Source organism: Xiphophorus couchianus, chromosome 6 (assembly GCF_001444195.1).
Source record: "Xiphophorus couchianus chromosome 6, X_couchianus-1.0, whole genome shotgun sequence".
NCBI lineage: Eukaryota > Metazoa > Chordata > Actinopteri > Cyprinodontiformes > Poeciliidae > Xiphophorus > Xiphophorus couchianus.
Window position 1 is genome coordinate 10,481,286 of NC_040233.1, and position 17,137 is coordinate 10,498,422.

General features: G+C 39.3%; 2 protein-coding genes across 2 annotated transcripts; one reads left to right on the forward strand and one right to left on the reverse strand.

Moving 5' to 3' along the window:
* Nucleotides 1-451: 451 nt before the first annotated feature.
* LOC114146083 (mitochondrial import inner membrane translocase subunit TIM44-like) lies at nt 452-8,183 on the reverse strand. Its single transcript, XM_028019848.1, has 13 exons — nt 8,017-8,183; nt 7,024-7,128; nt 6,608-6,772; nt 6,423-6,503; nt 6,104-6,253; nt 5,734-5,867; nt 5,146-5,231; nt 4,806-4,898; nt 4,558-4,682; nt 4,228-4,278; nt 3,830-3,919; nt 3,287-3,397; nt 452-3,122 (listed from the first exon to the last, which is right to left on the reverse strand). The coding sequence occupies exons 1-13, from the start codon at nt 8,044-8,046 to the stop codon at nt 3,003-3,005; spliced, it is 1,341 nt and encodes a 446-aa protein (XP_027875649.1). The 5' UTR covers nt 8,047-8,183; the 3' UTR covers nt 452-3,002.
* A 975-nt stretch (nt 8,184-9,158) lies between these two features.
* LOC114146089 (ras-related protein Rab-11B-like) lies at nt 9,159-17,067 on the forward strand. Its single transcript, XM_028019855.1, has 5 exons — nt 9,159-9,379; nt 11,641-11,836; nt 13,691-13,884; nt 13,980-14,060; nt 16,356-17,067. Exons 1-5 carry the CDS (start codon nt 9,340-9,342, stop codon nt 16,499-16,501), a joined length of 657 nt encoding a protein of 218 aa, XP_027875656.1. The 5' UTR covers nt 9,159-9,339; the 3' UTR covers nt 16,502-17,067.
* The last annotated feature ends 70 nt before the right edge of the window (nt 17,068-17,137 follow it).

Below are 17,137 nucleotides of genomic sequence, written 5' to 3' on the forward strand. Positions count from 1 at the left end.
GTAGGCTGGAGCACAGTGTGGTGTGTGTATGGTTGCATCATTAAAGGGTAAAACATTCCTCTTTCCTTTAACACCTTCTCACTAAGCACACATCTCTTAGAGAAACAACTCTCCCTGTTAAAGTTAACTTGATTTGCACAAAAAAGGCAATGGCTGTATAAAGAAAGACTAGGATGCAGGTTTGTTCACAGAGAAGCCTCATCTCTGCAGACTAGTTGATTTAGTTAGTACAAAAACCTCTCTAATCATTTATCTCAAGACAGCCGTAAGATAAACTACCCCATACGTATTGACTGTATGTGTGTGGATCTAGAGGCATGAATTATTTAAAGCCTAATCTATCAGTCCCACACAAACTGATCTATGAGTATATCAACCGACATTGATGGCCATGTCCTTGAACATCTGTCAACATGTGTCAGGACCGAAATGAGAAAACAAAAGACAGACACACAGGAAGTCCAGAGTTTAATTTGTTCTTGAGAGAGAAGCGCACACACGCGATGCACCCAGAGCTGCTGACTCTGAGGAAGCGGAGGCAAAAATAATTATATTAGCCTGCTTTGTTTTGAGATTTTGACAAGATCTGCTTAACTTAACAAAAACCAAAAGACATAAAAAGTTTGGCAGAAACTCTGGAATAAAAAATATGGCTTCAGAAGAAATGCAAGTGTTGAGGACAGAACAAACAAAATGTATTTTATTCCAACAGGATTCTGATATTACATTATGTACATGGAGAATAAGTTATGTGTACATATTCGCAAGAGAACATCTAAATGAATTGGAGCTCTTTGGCATAAACTTAACCCACCCATTTTGAGAGAAAGAGAAAAAAAGAGATGAGCATGACCTCACAGTCAAACAAGGAGGAGGAAGCATTATGCTGTGGGCAGGGTTTTATAGGCTGTGTGTAAACTCTTGCATGAGAACCATATTGCATCAGTAAAAGCACTAAATATGTATCATTGAAATATTTTACCTTTAAGTTGAGCAAATAGACATTTTAACCTACATACAAGACTTCCTGTCTAACAAAATAAGAGCATGCTGTGCCTGTCGGATATAGCCACGAATTTTGGCATCATCGTTGACACAAATGGACTCAACTTAAACATCAATAATATTTCAAACAACAATGCAGTCTGTTCAGTAATAAACTCAATTGTCACCATTGCTTAAAAGCCACATTCAGAAACGTAAACAGAGCAGTTGTGTAAGACAAACAGGTGAATGATTGGACTTTGGTAGAACTAAACGATTCTGGAAACCTGAAGCTGCCTGAATGATGAAATAAAACAATGCACTTCTTACTTGCAGGTTATGATGTAGATTAAGAGAAGGACACACTGCACTGCAACTTAACAAAACATAATGTGTGGTATTCCTGATAATGTAACTAATAGACTCGTTATCCAAGAGCAGCTGTGGCACTAAATCAATACATCGTTTCTTGGAATGTTTTATATTCAAATCATCTAATTTCATGGTACTTTTATGTGTGAAATAAAACCCACAAACCTGCATATAAAAGCAAAACAACAGTCAAAGATCTACTACATCTATTTACAATCGCTCTCATTTCTGCCTTCGTTGAGATTGGAAAAGTTATTTCACTAGAGAAAAAAAACCAAAATCATAAACCCGAAACATTGACTGAAAAGGTCCGTCGGATCATCAAGTTCCACCCAGGTTTACATGTCAAACCATTTGTGTTATGGTTACACAAGAGGAGGATTGTTTTCCTGCTATTTGATTTAAGTCGTCATCTTCTGACCGGAATCACCTGATTTTTAGAAGCCTAATGAGTGAACACTCTTGCTGACAGCATTCTTCAATATGAATACTGAGAAGATTCATCAGTAGCTATTTTCAGTGGTGTGTTTAAAATGAAGTCAGAAGAAGCACTTCATTTGAAACAAACAAAATGTAAGAAACCATTAGAAAGAAAGCAAAGTTCAGTGACAGGTCGAGACATGTCTGTGGTTCTTTCAGGCTGCGACAGTGAGAGAGAGCAAGACTTTCAGCGGGCAACAGGAAGGCTGAACCAAAAGCAAATATACATTTCTATGAGCATGATTTGGAAATGTTGGCAGTTTCTTAGAAATCCTCAAGTAAGGTTAAGATCTTCATTCTCTAGGTCTAGGATATACACATGGAAGTGCTGTTTAGGTAGACTAAATACTGATACGAAATGGTAAACTTCAGAAGTATGTTTTAGCAATAATGGGACATACCAATTTTTTGGAGGAACTTCTGTTTCATTCAATTGCATAATGTCACCTTTGCCCTGATAACTGATTGCTCAAGGCATGAATGCTATAAAAATCATAATTTTTGAATCTTGCTCTAAATCTTAAAGAAAAACCAGATTCAGCAAAAACTGCCACAAACGTCTGATGTGTGCATCTTTAGTTTCTGCCAAAAATTAGAACTTACTTCTTCAGTGTTAATCGTGTGAAGAACATTTCCTTGGTGCCTTGGTATGTTGAGTTTACTGCCACAAATGCAAATTTGAAGCTATGCCTCCAATGTTCAAAAAGAAAAGTGATAAAAATATAGGGACACTTTGACACATCTCTCAAAACTTCAACAGACATAAAAGATGAAGGTCCACTTTGTCCACCTACAAGATATGATCTTTCTGAATCTTACCACTAGTCTGGAAGGGGAGCAGCACAGGATGAAGTCTTCAGTATTGTGATTCTGTGTTTTAACAGACATTAATAACAAGAAGGTTTAGGTGCTTTACTTATATCTCTGTCCATCCAAGCACTGCGAAGAACAGCAAGCAAGAATGAAGTTTAAGTCAGGATGCAGATTCCAGCGAATGATCAAGCATCAACTATGTACATGTGCACATGAATCTTCTGGAAAGTCGGCACAGAGAAGGGGTTTGCTCTGCTCCGGAGCGGATTCCAGCCCAACGTTTGTGTCCTCTGCCCTCCTTTACAGTTTGTCCAACAGAGGAGACGTTCATCTGCAGCCCCTGTGACCTCCTATTAGAGGATCTGCTCTGTGCTGGAGGCGGAGATGTCCAACAACCTCCAGGCTGCGTTGGGGTTCAGCTCCTCCTGGTCCCGACACAGGGCCCACACGTGCATCATCCTCATCACTTTCTCCTGTGGAGGTGTTTAATGCCAAACAACAACATAAATGATTAACTGTTTTCAATTTTCTTTCACCATGTCTTCTGGTATAATGGAATGTAACATTTTGTAGTTTCAAATTAACTATGAACACCTAGCTCTGCTTCAAATTTGCAGTAAATTTGAAGTTCACTGACCGGATCGCCTTCCACAACGTCTCCTTTTGGGCTGCGGACCACCATGACGACCTGAGCCTGGAAGGTAATGATCAGCACCGGGCCCTGGTCCATCAGCTTACCCATCGCCAACTAAAACACACAGAGAGGCCACAAAACAAGAGGCTGACGACTGACTTCAAAACAGCCGATTAGAAGTCATTCGGTTTCTCCGATGTTGGAGGTTCAACTTTTCAAACCTAACCCATGCTGCCATATATTAATTGAAGAGGATATGTAATTTCTGAGCACTGGAGTGAAACTGCTGGAATATTCACTCATTTGAAGATCAGCTACCGTCTTACATGTTCTGAACTTGTGTCATCTTTTCATCTAACCCTGTATGGATTTCATTTCCGCATTCGCCAATTCACCAATCAGTATGTTGATGAAGTGGATTAAGAAGGAGTGGAGAACTAGACAAATTTGACTAGTTTTGCAAGAAAATAAGGAGATACTGCACTGGATGTTGGAAAATCTCCATGGGTGTAAGTGATAGTATTAACAGGTTGTAGCAGAACTTACATCTATGTTATCAATGTCGAGAACTTTGGACTGAAAGAGAAGGCCCAGAGCCTTGGCCTGCTGGATGGGATGGGCCAGCTGCCTGTATGTCTGAGAGGAAGAACAAAGGATGAAACAACACTTCACACACAATACCTGAAAGCAGATCAACATGCCAGCTCATTGTTATGCTTTACATTTCTAAAAAGGGGCTTATGCATTTAAAAAGGTTTGGAAAAAGTACTTTGGAAAGTACGTTAGACACATAACTCTGTCATGCAGCAAAAAACTGATTCACATTTGTTTTCTTTAACCTAAAAATCACTTCCACCCTTGTTATGTGGAGCATCAACTTTAAATTAATCAGAGCTTAAAAAATTATTAAAGATAAATGTTCATGTAGCTGCTGAATAACTTACAGCTTCATAGCACCAGTCCTTTAACACATCCAGCTCTCCACGGACCATAGCCTGCAGAGGAAACAATTCATGAGTGAGCTGTGGGAAAATGCATCACTTACTTGTGCTTTGATATTTCTGACACTCAGATTTTATCTTTCTATTTAAAAATCATCAAGAGATTTACATTTAATCTCCAACCTGCTTTCTTTATCTTATTTTAACTAACTTTTTCCCTAACTGAGCTAGGTTGTATCAGGAAGCAAAGGAATGAAATACGACAGGGAACGGATAAAAGAAAAGAAGGATTTAAGGAATAAATGACAAACAAAAGCTGGTGGTTCCTATTACCTCCAGGACGTTTGGGATGATGTCTTTCTCACACTGCTTGAGGAAAGTGTCCTTGTCAAACCTGGGATCTATCTTCAGGATCTCTGTCAGCACTTCTGACATTTCTGTCTTCGAGAAAAGGCCACCTAGAAACGCACGTCAACGCCATCAGCAACACTGACAAAAACAGCACTGGTATGCTAAATTTGTAGGTCGGAATATATAAAAACAACAACTAGAAAGACAAGGTGGATATGATGAAGAGTTACCTAAGAAGTCAGTAACTCTGTCAGTCATGGCTCGAGATGCTCTGATGAGAGCATTGTCACTTTCATCATATTTCATCTTCATCTCAAAGAATCCTGAGCACAAAGGAAAAAGAAATGAAAGAGTTGGACTTTTCTTAGAAAAATAACGTGCTTTTTAGATAAAGGCAGCAGTTGTATTCATCAAAAACATCTAAATTGCGCACCATTTTTGTGTTAAGGCATGCACTTATAAAACTATCTGCTGCCCCCTGCTGTCTCCAACTGAGAAGGCATGTCTACAGATTAAGCAGAAGGACATTAAGGATATAAATAGTTTGTTTATTATTTGGAAGCAACTTACGGTTAAAGACCACATTATTGTCCTTGAAGTCCTTCCACTGCTGGTACCACTTTGAATCCTTATGCAGAACCACCCCCAGAGCTTCTCTACATCATAAAAACAGATGTGGAATTTTTAATCATATGGAAATGAACTTCATAAAATATGCACTTGTTTATAAGCGAGTGGTGGAAACATTACAGGGAAATTGAAACTGGTTTATTGCTCAAAAATTAAAAGTCTTAAATGAGTAGAAGTAATTTAAAATCTAGATTGGACATTCTGGACGTATTTAAGGCTGTTTAAGGCCTAATGTTTTTGGGACATTTTGAGATATTGTAACCTTGTGATTTCACTGGCTTATATTTGTGTTTACTGAAGTAAATGGGAATCAATACAAATACAAGCCACACTTTTCAGATTTTCATCTGAAAAAAGCCTTTTCATTCGTACCTTGTGTTTCACCTGTATCCCAATAAAATACATCCATATGTATTAACAGGATGAAATGTTTAAAAAAACAACTAAATACACATTTTTGCAAGACTTTATGCATTGGTATCAATGTAGAGAACAGTGATTTTTCTTTTCTTTTTAGCAGCTACTTACTCATTGGCCTCAAACACTCTGCTGTCACTGTCTGCCCCTTTAAACGAAAAATCACTTCTCATCCTCAGCTGAGCAGGAGCTCTGTAGGGGCCAGCGTCTCCGACGTCTATCTCCTTCTTCATGGACTCAACGCCCTACAGAGGAAGCAGCAGTTTTAACGTTTTGAGCTGGGAAGCATGAAAGTTCATCAGCACGTTAAAGCAGAGCTTTAGATAAAATCAGGAATAAGGGAAAATCAAACAAGCACTTCAGACGTATGTGTCAGGAAAGGATTGTTATTTATCTGCAACTGAGCTGAAAGCTACTCTATTGCAAACTCAAATGCTGCATTTTTAAAGAAGAGATTTAGAGAGATGTCTATTCTTCTGACCTGTGAGATGGCCTTGAAGGCGCTGATCCGGCCCAGTTTCTCTCCACCCTTAGACACGGACTCTGCAGAGTGCATGGCTGTCCTCGCTGCCTCTTCCACGCCTTCTTTGATCTTCTTTCCTATATCTGTACGAGTCACCTCCTCTAGACCCTTAAGTACAAAAAAGTACAGTAAAAGATAGAATTCAAATGGATGTCCACTGAATAAATGTACAAATATGTAAGGTGAATTCACAACATGGAATGAATCCTTCCCAAAAAAAAAAAATCCAGTAACCACTCTTTAGTGCTTTCTGTTTAGATCCCATCAAAAACCTCACCTCTTTGACAGTGTCTGACAGAGAGCCAAAGGTCTTCTTAAACACCTCAGAAGTCTTTACCGTCTCTGCCTCTATAGATTTCTAATGAAACAAAGAATTTTTGCAGCATTCAAGTCAAAGCGTTTTACCAACAATAATCAGTTTTAATGTAAACCGACACACCAGAAGCCAAGCGACTCCCTTACATATTTCCTGCGGGCCTGCTGCAGGGCGTCGGACTCTTCCAGCTTCTTGGCCTCTTCCCTGAACTTCTTGATGTTTTCCTTCATCTCCTGGTTCTTACTGAACTCCTGACGAAGATTATCAACAAACTCCCCCAGAAAACCTTTCCGTCCTGAAGAATACCGGACCTGAACAGAGAAACAGAAAAACGTTACTCAAAATATGTTAGTATATATATATATATATATATATATATATATATATATATATATATATATATAAATAATAATACAGGAATCCAGAAATCTACAGGCATCCAAAACACAAAATCGGCAATGGAAGACAAATGAAAACAGTGTACAACCAAATATGCTAACAACTGATTGTTTCAATAAAATCCCCAAAAGTGGAACATATGAAAATAATTGTTAGTGTGTACCTGCGCAGCTGCAGCCGGGCTCCTGTGTAACCTGTAGGCATCTCTTTTCCATGTAGCAGAGACCAAGGATCGTGTGCAGAGAGCCAAGGCATTCCTGCCAATCAGCTGCAATCAAAAAACAGCAGTAAGGTAAGGCAGTCCATGTCAGCGACGGGTTAAAAAGGTTTCTGTATAATTGCTGATTCACAACAGAGTACAGGGGAAAGTAACACCAACAGCCCAAGAGAAAATCTTGAAATATTTTTGAGAAAGAAACAGCACTAATTTATTTTAAAATGTATTACTTCATTATGCATGTTTCCCCGCCCCTTACTTTTCTGTAGCGCAGACCACTGTTATTTTTACTCCCACCACAAACACTTTAAAAACCTTACGGCACACTGTCACACTACAACAACAAACTTTAATCATTTCTATTGGGCTTTTACATGATAAAACCAACCCAACATAGTGCATAATTCTGAAGTGGAAGGAAAATATGCATGTGTTTAAAAATAAAACTGAACTCTTTCACCTAAGGAGCATCATTTTGTCAATACAAATGTGAACAATTTTCAGTCGTCGTGTAGAATGTGTTTGAAACCTTTTCATTACTCAGTTTCTCGTCCGATTTTGTTATGGCAACAGTATTGTAGTAAAAATGCAGCCGTTCTTGTTCTGCTCCAGCCCATACCATGGTTTAAAACTACTCGCAATGTATTATTGATTTTTAACAAACTCCCTTTCAAAACACCCTAACCCGGTAAAAGCACAGTAACCAAATTTACTAAAAACATAGCTTATGTTATTAAGCGGTAACAGATTTAACGGCGACGATTCTGATGCAACAAGGCCTTTTAACGGTCATAACGTACTCCAACTAAGATTTATAAAACCTTGTTCTCATGAATAAAGGTGACAAAACTGACACAAACACATCGGAGTTAAGCTCGTTGTAATAAAATAGCGTTTCAAGTCTGAGAGCTGTAATGAAGGGCATGAATGGGGTCTAACCTCGTAACACCGACACACGGACGCTGCCATCTTGACGTTCAATCAGGGAAGCACGTGCGTACTGGTGCGTCTTCGCTGTCTGAACCGACATTCCACCTGACCAATAGGAGGACGGGAAGTGAACATGGGGCGGGGCCAAGTAACTGACCCTGATTAAAGGGACAGTCCAAGCTAAAATTAAGACATGCTGCTTCCTGTCTGCATAGCACCAATATCTCCACCAGCTACTATGATGCAGTTTTTACGGAAGAGGATTAGGGCCACCGAAAAAAAAAAAGAATTCTGAGTTTAAAGTCAGAATTCTGAGATTAAAGTCAGATTCTGAGTTTAAAGTCAGAATTCTGAGATTAAAATTCTGAGAATTCTCAGAATTCTGACTTTGATCTCAGAATTCTGACTTATATATATATACTGCTCAAAAAAATAAAGGGAACACTTTAAGTGTTAAGCACCTGTTTAAGTGTTCCCTTTATTTTTTTGAGCAGTGTATATATATATATATATACATTTAAAGAAGTATCCTGAAACATGCCCATCCAATTCTCAAAGCATAATCACAAACCAGATAGCACCAAAAGGTGACAGTATCCAGTGCATGACAATGTTCTTCACTAGAGGCCGCATGCGTTTCACAGTGAGTGACTCAGTCAATATGGTCAAAAATCTTTTGACTGATTGCAAAAAATCAGCAGCAAGTACAGCCGCCACTGAGGTTTCAGATTCAAGACATTAATATGTCTGAAATCCAAATTCAATTTGAAAGGTCATTAGTGATGACACACATTTCCCGCATTATACATAATCCATACATTGTACACAATCTGTTAACAACTATAATAATGAAAAATAAATGTCCGACATTTTATTTAGTCTTTATTAGGAGACTGTCCCAAAATTTAAATGCAATCTGAATGGTTTGCTATTTTTATTATAAGTTCACTCTGTGCACATATCAGATTATGAAATGATAATTTCATAAAATAATAACGTCATTTCATAAATGACTTTATTTTGTCTCTGGTATAAATAAATGACGTGTTTTGATAGCGGGTGAACCAGATGAGTGACAGGTATCTGGTGGCATGCCGGTGAGGAGCGCCTCCCTTCGGAAGGAATTTGAACTGCAGGGACTCCTCCCCTCCCTCTGCAGAGTTGGGAGCTCTCTCCCCTTTTCTGCGACCAGCTCTCGCCTTGACAGCCGACACTGGCGCAGAATCTGAGCACAAATCTTTACCTTATTTTTCTGGCATATAGCGACCATCCACACTCACAGCGTCCACTCATCCTCTTCCGGAGACAAGCGCTGGAGCGGCCTCGTCTAGAATGGGGAACCGAGACGACGAATACGACTTTTTGTTCAAAGGTAAGAAGAAATTATTTTTTAAAAAAAAAAATAAATAAAAATAAATAAAATAAAGGGTGGAAAAGATACATAGATTGGCTCCTTACGCACCAGACAAAGCGGCGTTTTACGGATGATTGTGAATTTTCTCCTTTTTGTCGCTGAGCTGCGCTGATGATAATCGGTTGCTGTTATTACAACACAATGCTGTGAATTTACAGAGCCTGCAGCTGTATTTATTGGGCAATTAATGCGCAGCCAGATCCGCACTAAAGCATTTTAAAATAAACTTTCATCGTCTCATAGATGAGGTTAGATGTATTGTTTAGCAACACTGGATGCTTTCTCTTTACTTCTCCCGTTCAGATGTATTCAGGCCTGCTGGCCTTTACCTTTTGCTGATCAATAGCACTCATTCCCAACACGAGGAGGACTCACTGCAGATGCATCGGCGCAAAACTTCCTTCTATTTTCATTTCTGTTATTCTTACAGTCATTAAGCCTGAAAGGGTGTCACCGAGCCTGAAGCGGTACCAGACCCAGGTCCCACCTCGTCTTTGGGTCCAGAATGGACTCTTTGATCCTGATATCAGCTCCTGTGGCACATTAACATCCTGGGCTTGTATAAGCCAGAAAGACCATTTAGATGTAACAAAGTATCCTCTGTGGGATGAATAGAGCATCTGCCGGAGGCGAGGAGTCTCTCCCCTCCCTCTCCTCCCTCCTTGTGTTTTCTCTCCTTGCCCGAGCCTTATAACCCGTCCGAAACAGGAAGGGCAAGGCGGCCTGAAACTGTCGATTCGGGGTTTGATGAAGCGTGTTATCAGCTTCCTGCAGCCCCGGACCGGCCGAAACCGACGGGGAGAACAAAGTTGGGCTACGTTTCCTTTTGTTGAGGAAGTAGGGGAAAACAAAAAGGCTCCACCTCTGCTGCTGCTGCTGTATGAGAACCATCTGCTCAATCAGTCACACTCATTAGACTGCAGCAGCATAGGACAATGGGTGAACAACAGAGACTGTTGATCATTTAAAATCATTTGTTTCCAGGATGTTCACGGGGAATCGCCTTACACCTAGAAACTTTAATGTGTTTTATTGGAGTTTGAATGATAGGTATTTAAAAATCATATTGCTGTTGTCTGTGCACACACCTCAAGTCAGATTAAATTGGAGTCATATCAGTCAACTTCAGTCTTTATGACGCTTCTCTTTCCTGACAAAGAGCATCCAGCTAGAAGCTACAACTCATGGTGTAGTGTTTGTTTTTGTTGTAGACCATAGAATTCAGTTTCAGACCCATCAAACCAGAACATCCCCTTCCACATTGTATGCCTGTCCCCTACATGGCTTGTGCGAAATTACAAGCAGTATTTCTAAATGACAAATGGCCTTCCTCTTGCCTCTCTTCCATTAATGCCAGCTTTGTGGGTAACACAACTATTAGGCGTCCTATAGATAGATTCTTCCACCTGAGTTGTGAATCTCTGCAGCTCATCCAGAGTTGCTCTGTTGCAGAGTTGGTCTTTTGGCTGCTTCTCTACTTTGACGGTGACGATGGGGTTCTGTTCAGGCTGATGGTAGGTTTGTAGTTGAGCCGTGCTCTTTCCATTTTCATTGATGGAATGTGCAAACATTGAGATGTTATTTCTCTGAACTTCTCAACAGTTTTATCCCTGAGCTGCCTGCTGCTTTTCTTGGGTGTCATGATGCTGATTTGTTCATTAATGATCCTTAGAAAACCTCATAATAGAAAAACAGGTGGATTGTACTAACTAAGTAGGTAAGTTCGAGAGCCAAATATAATCCCACGATTTTATTTAGGGGTATTAGATTGATAGGAGGCTCAAAAATGTATTCATCCTTTTCAGGAACAGTTTTTAAATAAAAGGGAAATGATCAATGCTACTTTGTTTTGATCTGTCCCCCAAATCCTACCAAAAATACTCTGAAGTCTTGGGATGCCACATTCAAAAAGGTTAATGGGTTTTGAAGAATAGTTTTGCAAGGCACTATATTTTATATCATATCACAGGCTATGTTTACTGACGTTTATCACTTGTAGAGTCTTAGACTGTAAGAATAAATAATGCCTGCTAAAGAAAAATCAAACGAGATCAAATTCTGCATTCAAAAGTCAAGGAATTTCTTTATCCAGTGTTTTATCTTCCTATTTGAAGTTCCCATTCATAAAAGTGCCCACTTCAGTGTTGACAGCAATGTTCAAAGTCTTCTTTGATTTAACATCACAACATAGACTAGCACGCTCTTCTTTTCCTCCATAGTCGTGTTAATTGGAGACTCAGGTGTTGGGAAGAGCAACCTGCTGTCCAGATTTACACGGAACGAGTTCAACCTCGAGAGCAAGAGCACCATCGGGGTGGAGTTCGCCACGCGCAGCATCCAGGTGGACGGCAAGACGATAAAGGCTCAGATCTGGGATACAGCAGGACAGGAACGCTACAGAGCCATCACGTCGGCGTAAGTTTGTGTTTGTGCTGTGATTGCAAATTTTCCAGTCTTGCAACACCTGCAGTGGGGGGGAAATATTTCACCATGGCAATCACAACCGGCGTATAACTCTGAGATCAGAATGATTCAACTAAGTGGAATGGTAACTAACCCACACAAACAACCAGACAGGCTTTAAAAACTGCATCTAGTTGCAGCAAATAACTCATCACTGGCCAGCATGTGTACTTCTGCAAAAGGAAATATTTTGTAAGTTTGCAGCTCAGGTTGGCAACGGTTATTTGTGTTAACACGATACCAAGGAGGAACAAAAGCAACAATGAATTTAGAGAAGCTGTTGTTGCCATACATCAATCTGGGAAGCGCTACAAACCAAACAATAGGAAGTCAGTGATTCTGCAGTAGATAAATGACCCACAAGCAGACATTTCAACAATTTCACCCCGAAAATTGCTGACCTTACATATGCTTTGAAAAGTATTCTTACCTAACAACACCATCCTTAATATGATGCTGGTCAACATTAAAAGTGGCCTGTACGTAGTCATAGTGGATGGGAAGACAAATGGAAATGTAATCTATCAAATGTAATGTGTTGGATGCAGCAGAAAGCCTAAGCAAGAACTGCAGTAAATAGGAATGGTTTAGATAATAAGAAAAAAATAATCAATCGCAAAATTGGTACAGTCATATCCCAAATAACATGGCAGAATGCTTTATGTTTGCAAAAGTATCACCTGAGGGGCGTGCCGTGGTGGCGTAGGGGATAGCGCAACCCATGTTTCCTCGACGCTGCCGTCGCGGGTTCGACTCCCGGACCCAACGATATTTGCCGCATGTCTTCCCCTCTCTCCTTCCCCCTTTCCTGTCAGCCTACTTTCATATATGGGACACTAGAGCCCACAAAAGACCCATGGAGGGGAGAAAAAAAAAGTATCACCTGAGGTATCAACATGAAGTCTTGGTAAATAGCACTACATTTGGTGTAACAACATACGACATACTGAGCGCAAACATGTAACACCAACAATGGTGGATAGATGCTGATGTAGGCTTGTTATACAGACAACAAACCTGGTCAATTGAAAAGTATTCTTTATAGTCATATAGTCATTAATATGACATATGACTGCAAAAATGATAGTCCTCAAATCTCAATGAAACAAAGCCACACGGCAAGAAGGAACTGATAGAATTTATCCCACATTTTTATAAGCGACAGATATAATGATATAATGATATTACGCCACCTCAGGTCTGTGACCACAGAGGATGGATTGTTTATAACAGTACTGCTGTTTACATTTGAGGTACCCTTCACTTTTATATTCTGACTTAGTTTACAGTAAAGGCAGATTATTAGATTGATTCATATGCTGTTTTTCTGTTTACATTTTATTCTCATGTAATATTTTGTTAGAACAAGACTTTTTTAATGATTTTCTCTTATGTTCAATCATAACACTGAGTGTGCTATCCATCAATTTACTATCTAAGCCAGGTTATTCTTGGAGAAATAAGTTGATGCCAATCTCCAGACTGACTTTAACTTTGTTTCCATTAACTCCTGGCAGTTTTGTCTGTCTGTCAATGGGTGAGCAGCAGGGCTCACCCTGGGGCTTTGTGAGTGTGTTGAATATTTTCCTAAACGATCAAAACAAAAACTCAAAGACTCCAGTGCATTCTACAAGTGGAGAAAGTGGAATACTAAAGTTACTGTGAACGTTTGGAAGCAATGAGTTTAATTAAAAAAAACAAAAAAAAACCCACACATTCAATAACTGAAGCTTTGGCAAAACTCTATGAGATAAGGGTATCTGAGTCCATCAATTTAAGTTGCTCTTTCTATTGACGGTGTTCCAGATACTACAGAGGAGCCGTGGGGGCGCTGCTAGTGTACGACATAGCTAAACACCTGACCTATGAGAATGTGGAGCGCTGGCTGAAGGAGCTGAGAGACCACGCCGACAACAACATCGTCATCATGCTGGTCGGCAACAAAAGCGACCTGCGCCACCTCAGGGCTGTGCCCACAGACGAGGCGCGAGCCTTTGCAGGTAACTGAACTGCCCGTCACTGTGATGGGGGAACAGCTTGTATCACTGGATGGTTCAAGTAGTAAAACTTCACGTGTTTGTGTGTGAACCCGCAGAGAAGAACAATCTGTCATTCATAGAAACCTCCGCCTTGGACTCAACAAACGTTGAAGAAGCCTTCAAGAATATTCTTACAGGTATGTTATAATCAGACTATAAACAATAATAGGGTAAAGACAAGAAAGGGAGTGATACAAATGTATGTTTACTAGATCTATCTTATCAAAAGGCGTTTGCAGTAAAAGACAACTTTAGAAACATTAAACTAAGTAAACACCTTTTAGAGTAAGAGCCTGTTCTGTGTATTGTTTTTTGTTCTCATCATTTTCTCTGTGGACATTAAAGCATCAGCTCTGTAGTCAGTCAGTGTTTCTCTACAGATGTATTTTCACACATTACTGCAGTAACCACTGTTTCAAAAAATCAAATTGGAGTCTGAAAGTGAACTCTGATCTGGTAAAAAAAAAAACGGTTGTACTAAGATGGGTTAATATTTTCCTGTTGGGTTAGAACAATTCTCCTGTTAAAGAACTTTTTAAAGACCGTTTTCATATAAAAGCTTAATGTATTCTGACTGAATTCTGGTTATTGTTTCCAGTCTATTTTAACATAGTTCATACTGGAAACAAAAGTTATTTTCTCATGTCACTGACTTCTATAAATATGCCCCTGTGATTCATGCATATATTTATACTCAATTGTGACACACAGTAGGATATTAGCAATGGGAAAATGTGAGGGGAGCAGATAATTTTATTTTTAGTACGTTAGTAATCATGATTTAGCCTCTGATGCATTTACAGAACAACTATATTTATGTTGAAAACGGGATTTAATTAAACACATGGGTGATGGTTAATGTTTTATTTAAGGGTATTAGAGTAAAAGCAGCTGCTCATGTCTACATACCAAATTTTACACATTTTTATTTGCAAAAAAGGGTTAAAAACTATGCATTATTTTCTTTCCACTTCACAGTTATCCCCTACGTTGTATTGGTCCATTAAATCCCAGTAAAATACATTGAAATGTGCGATTTTATTATGGAAAAGAGGCTATAAATCTCAAGTAAAAATACATTTGCACTACATGGTTTAAGATGTAATTGTAATACCTTGTTGACAACTCTCTCCACTTGTTTTTCTTAAAATAATAACCGTTACATTCAGAGATGTGGAAAAAGCATTTCAGTCAGTCTTATAGACTTCTTGTTTTTATTTTTTTGTCACATATAAGATCATGTGGGAAATGTTAATATCAGCAACATGCAGTTTTATTTACGAAGGCAAAAAGGAACCAAACCAGCCTGCACAGAATAAGGGTCGCTTGTTAAAAAAATTAGTTAACTGAGATAAGCCACCTTTTTTGTCACTAGCTGCACACAAGTCTGATTACTACCTGATCTGTATAATCAAGAAGTCAATTAAATCGGACCTAAATGAAACAAAAAGTTAAGTAAAAGATTTTTAAAAACATCAACTCAATATGGAGATGGTCGAGAAGAGATGACAAAGCAAGACATTGTTATACTGTATATACAGTATATCGCTTTGAAAAGGGTCACATTTACGGAAAACAATAAATATTCTGTGGAGAAACAAGACAAAAAGGGTTTTTTAAAGGTACCAAAAAGATCATAGGAACAGTCAAGCATGGTGGTGATAGTGTGATGGATGGTGGCTCAAGCACACATATGTAAAGCAGAAAGAAAGGAATGAGAGTCTGGGGCATGCCCTTAAAAAGCCCAAACTCTAAAAATTTTTTTTATAAATTAAATAAATTGTGCAAAGATGAGTGTGCCAAAATCCCTCCACAGCAATATAAAAAAAACTCACCGCTAATAGTCACTTAATGGCAGTTGTTGCTGCCAAGGGAAGTTCAACGCTGATGTTAAGGAGGCAATTACATTTTCCACATGGGAGGGACACTTTGGTTTAGATAGATTTTGTTCTCTTCATAAATGAAATTATTATTGCAAAACAGCTTTTTTTGTAAATGCTCAACTCTGATATCAAGTATTGTTTGATGATTCAATGCTTACGACAAAAAAGAAAGGAAAAAAAAAACACCTGAAAGGGGGAAAATACATTTTCACACCACTGTATTTTCAGACACGGAGGTGACACCTAAAGTCTGACTCCCGAAGCACCGGGAATCCTGTTTCCCAGCACACTCAGATGTTACTGATACAACTCAAACCAGCTGGTCCAAATGTTTGTCACTGTATGATTCATTAACTTAGATTTCACCGTTTCATCAGCTGTAGGAAGCTGACTTTTAAACTTTGCATGTAGCTTCCTCTTTCTAATCTAGTTTCCCTTTCCAGATTAGCTTTGTATTACCTTAGGCGTCCTGTGGTTAGAAAAGGTACAAGTGTGAACAGACTATGATTACTCTTCTGAAACATCACTGTTTTATCTTTGTGAAAACAGAAATATACCGGATTGTATCACAGAAACAGATTGCTGAGCGATCTGCCCACGACGAGTCCCCAGGAAACAACGTGGTGGACATCAGCGTCCCTCCGACCACGGACGGCCAGAGGGGGAGCAAGCTGCAGTGCTGTCAGAACCTGTAACCCCCGCTGGAAAACCGTCCTGCCTCACCCGGTCCGATTATTAACTGAAATCCACTAGTGTTGATGTGCTTTCGAATACGCTGGGCACGACGAGTCGGCGCCTGCACTTTTTGAATCGGTGAAGTCAGTTCCATTGAGCCACAAAACGATCAATCCCAGATAGAAGAAGAGTTTGATTTCAAGTAGTAATCTGACCCAGATGTGGTCAAAACATCGTGGCACAAAAACAGGACTGAAGGTACACCACCCCGAGCAGCTACCAGCTAGTTAACATGTTAGAGTAGCAGTATAGCCTTGTCCGAGACCCTGTATGCCTAGACATCTCTCTGGTAGACTGTTGTTGGCACAAACTGAAGGCCTGGGTTTGAAATCCTGCCAGTTTCACTGGGATCAGCAGTCCTGTCTTTGGGCCTTTTCCTCCTTCAGTCATCATCTCAAAAAGTGGTTGTGACGCTGCTGACGCTTACTTTGTTTTTGTGTAAAATATATTTTGTTCTGTTTGTTTTGATAGCTTGTCTGCTCACATACATTATATTAATGCCATGGAAATAAATTTTACAATATTACTTTGCAGTGTCCTTTTTTAAAAACAAAACGACAACAAAAAAGAAGTACAAACGTAGGTTATAGACCAGA

What these genes read in the sequence shown, in the direction of transcription:
- LOC114146083 (XM_028019848.1), bottom strand. Translation starts at nt 8,046, where the DNA reads ATGGCAGCGTCCGTGTGTCGGTGTTACGAG. An exon ending in CAATAATGTGGTCTTTAACC is followed by an intron (nt 4,899 to 5,145) that starts GTAAGTTGCTTC and finishes CTTTGTGCTCAG; the next exon opens with GATTCTTTGAGATGAAGATG. An exon ending in TCGACATTGATAACATAGAT is followed by an intron (nt 3,398 to 3,829) that starts GTAAGTTCTGCT and finishes TGTGTGTTTTAG; the next exon opens with TTGGCGATGGGTAAGCTGAT.
- LOC114146089 (XM_028019855.1), top strand. Translation starts at nt 9,340, where the DNA reads ATGGGGAACCGAGACGACGAATACGACTTTTTGTTCAAAG. An exon ending in ATACGACTTTTTGTTCAAAG is followed by an intron (nt 9,380 to 11,640) that starts GTAAGAAGAAAT and finishes TTTCCTCCATAG; the next exon opens with TCGTGTTAATTGGAGACTCA. An exon ending in CTTCAAGAATATTCTTACAG is followed by an intron (nt 14,061 to 16,355) that starts GTATGTTATAAT and finishes TTGTGAAAACAG; the next exon opens with AAATATACCGGATTGTATCA.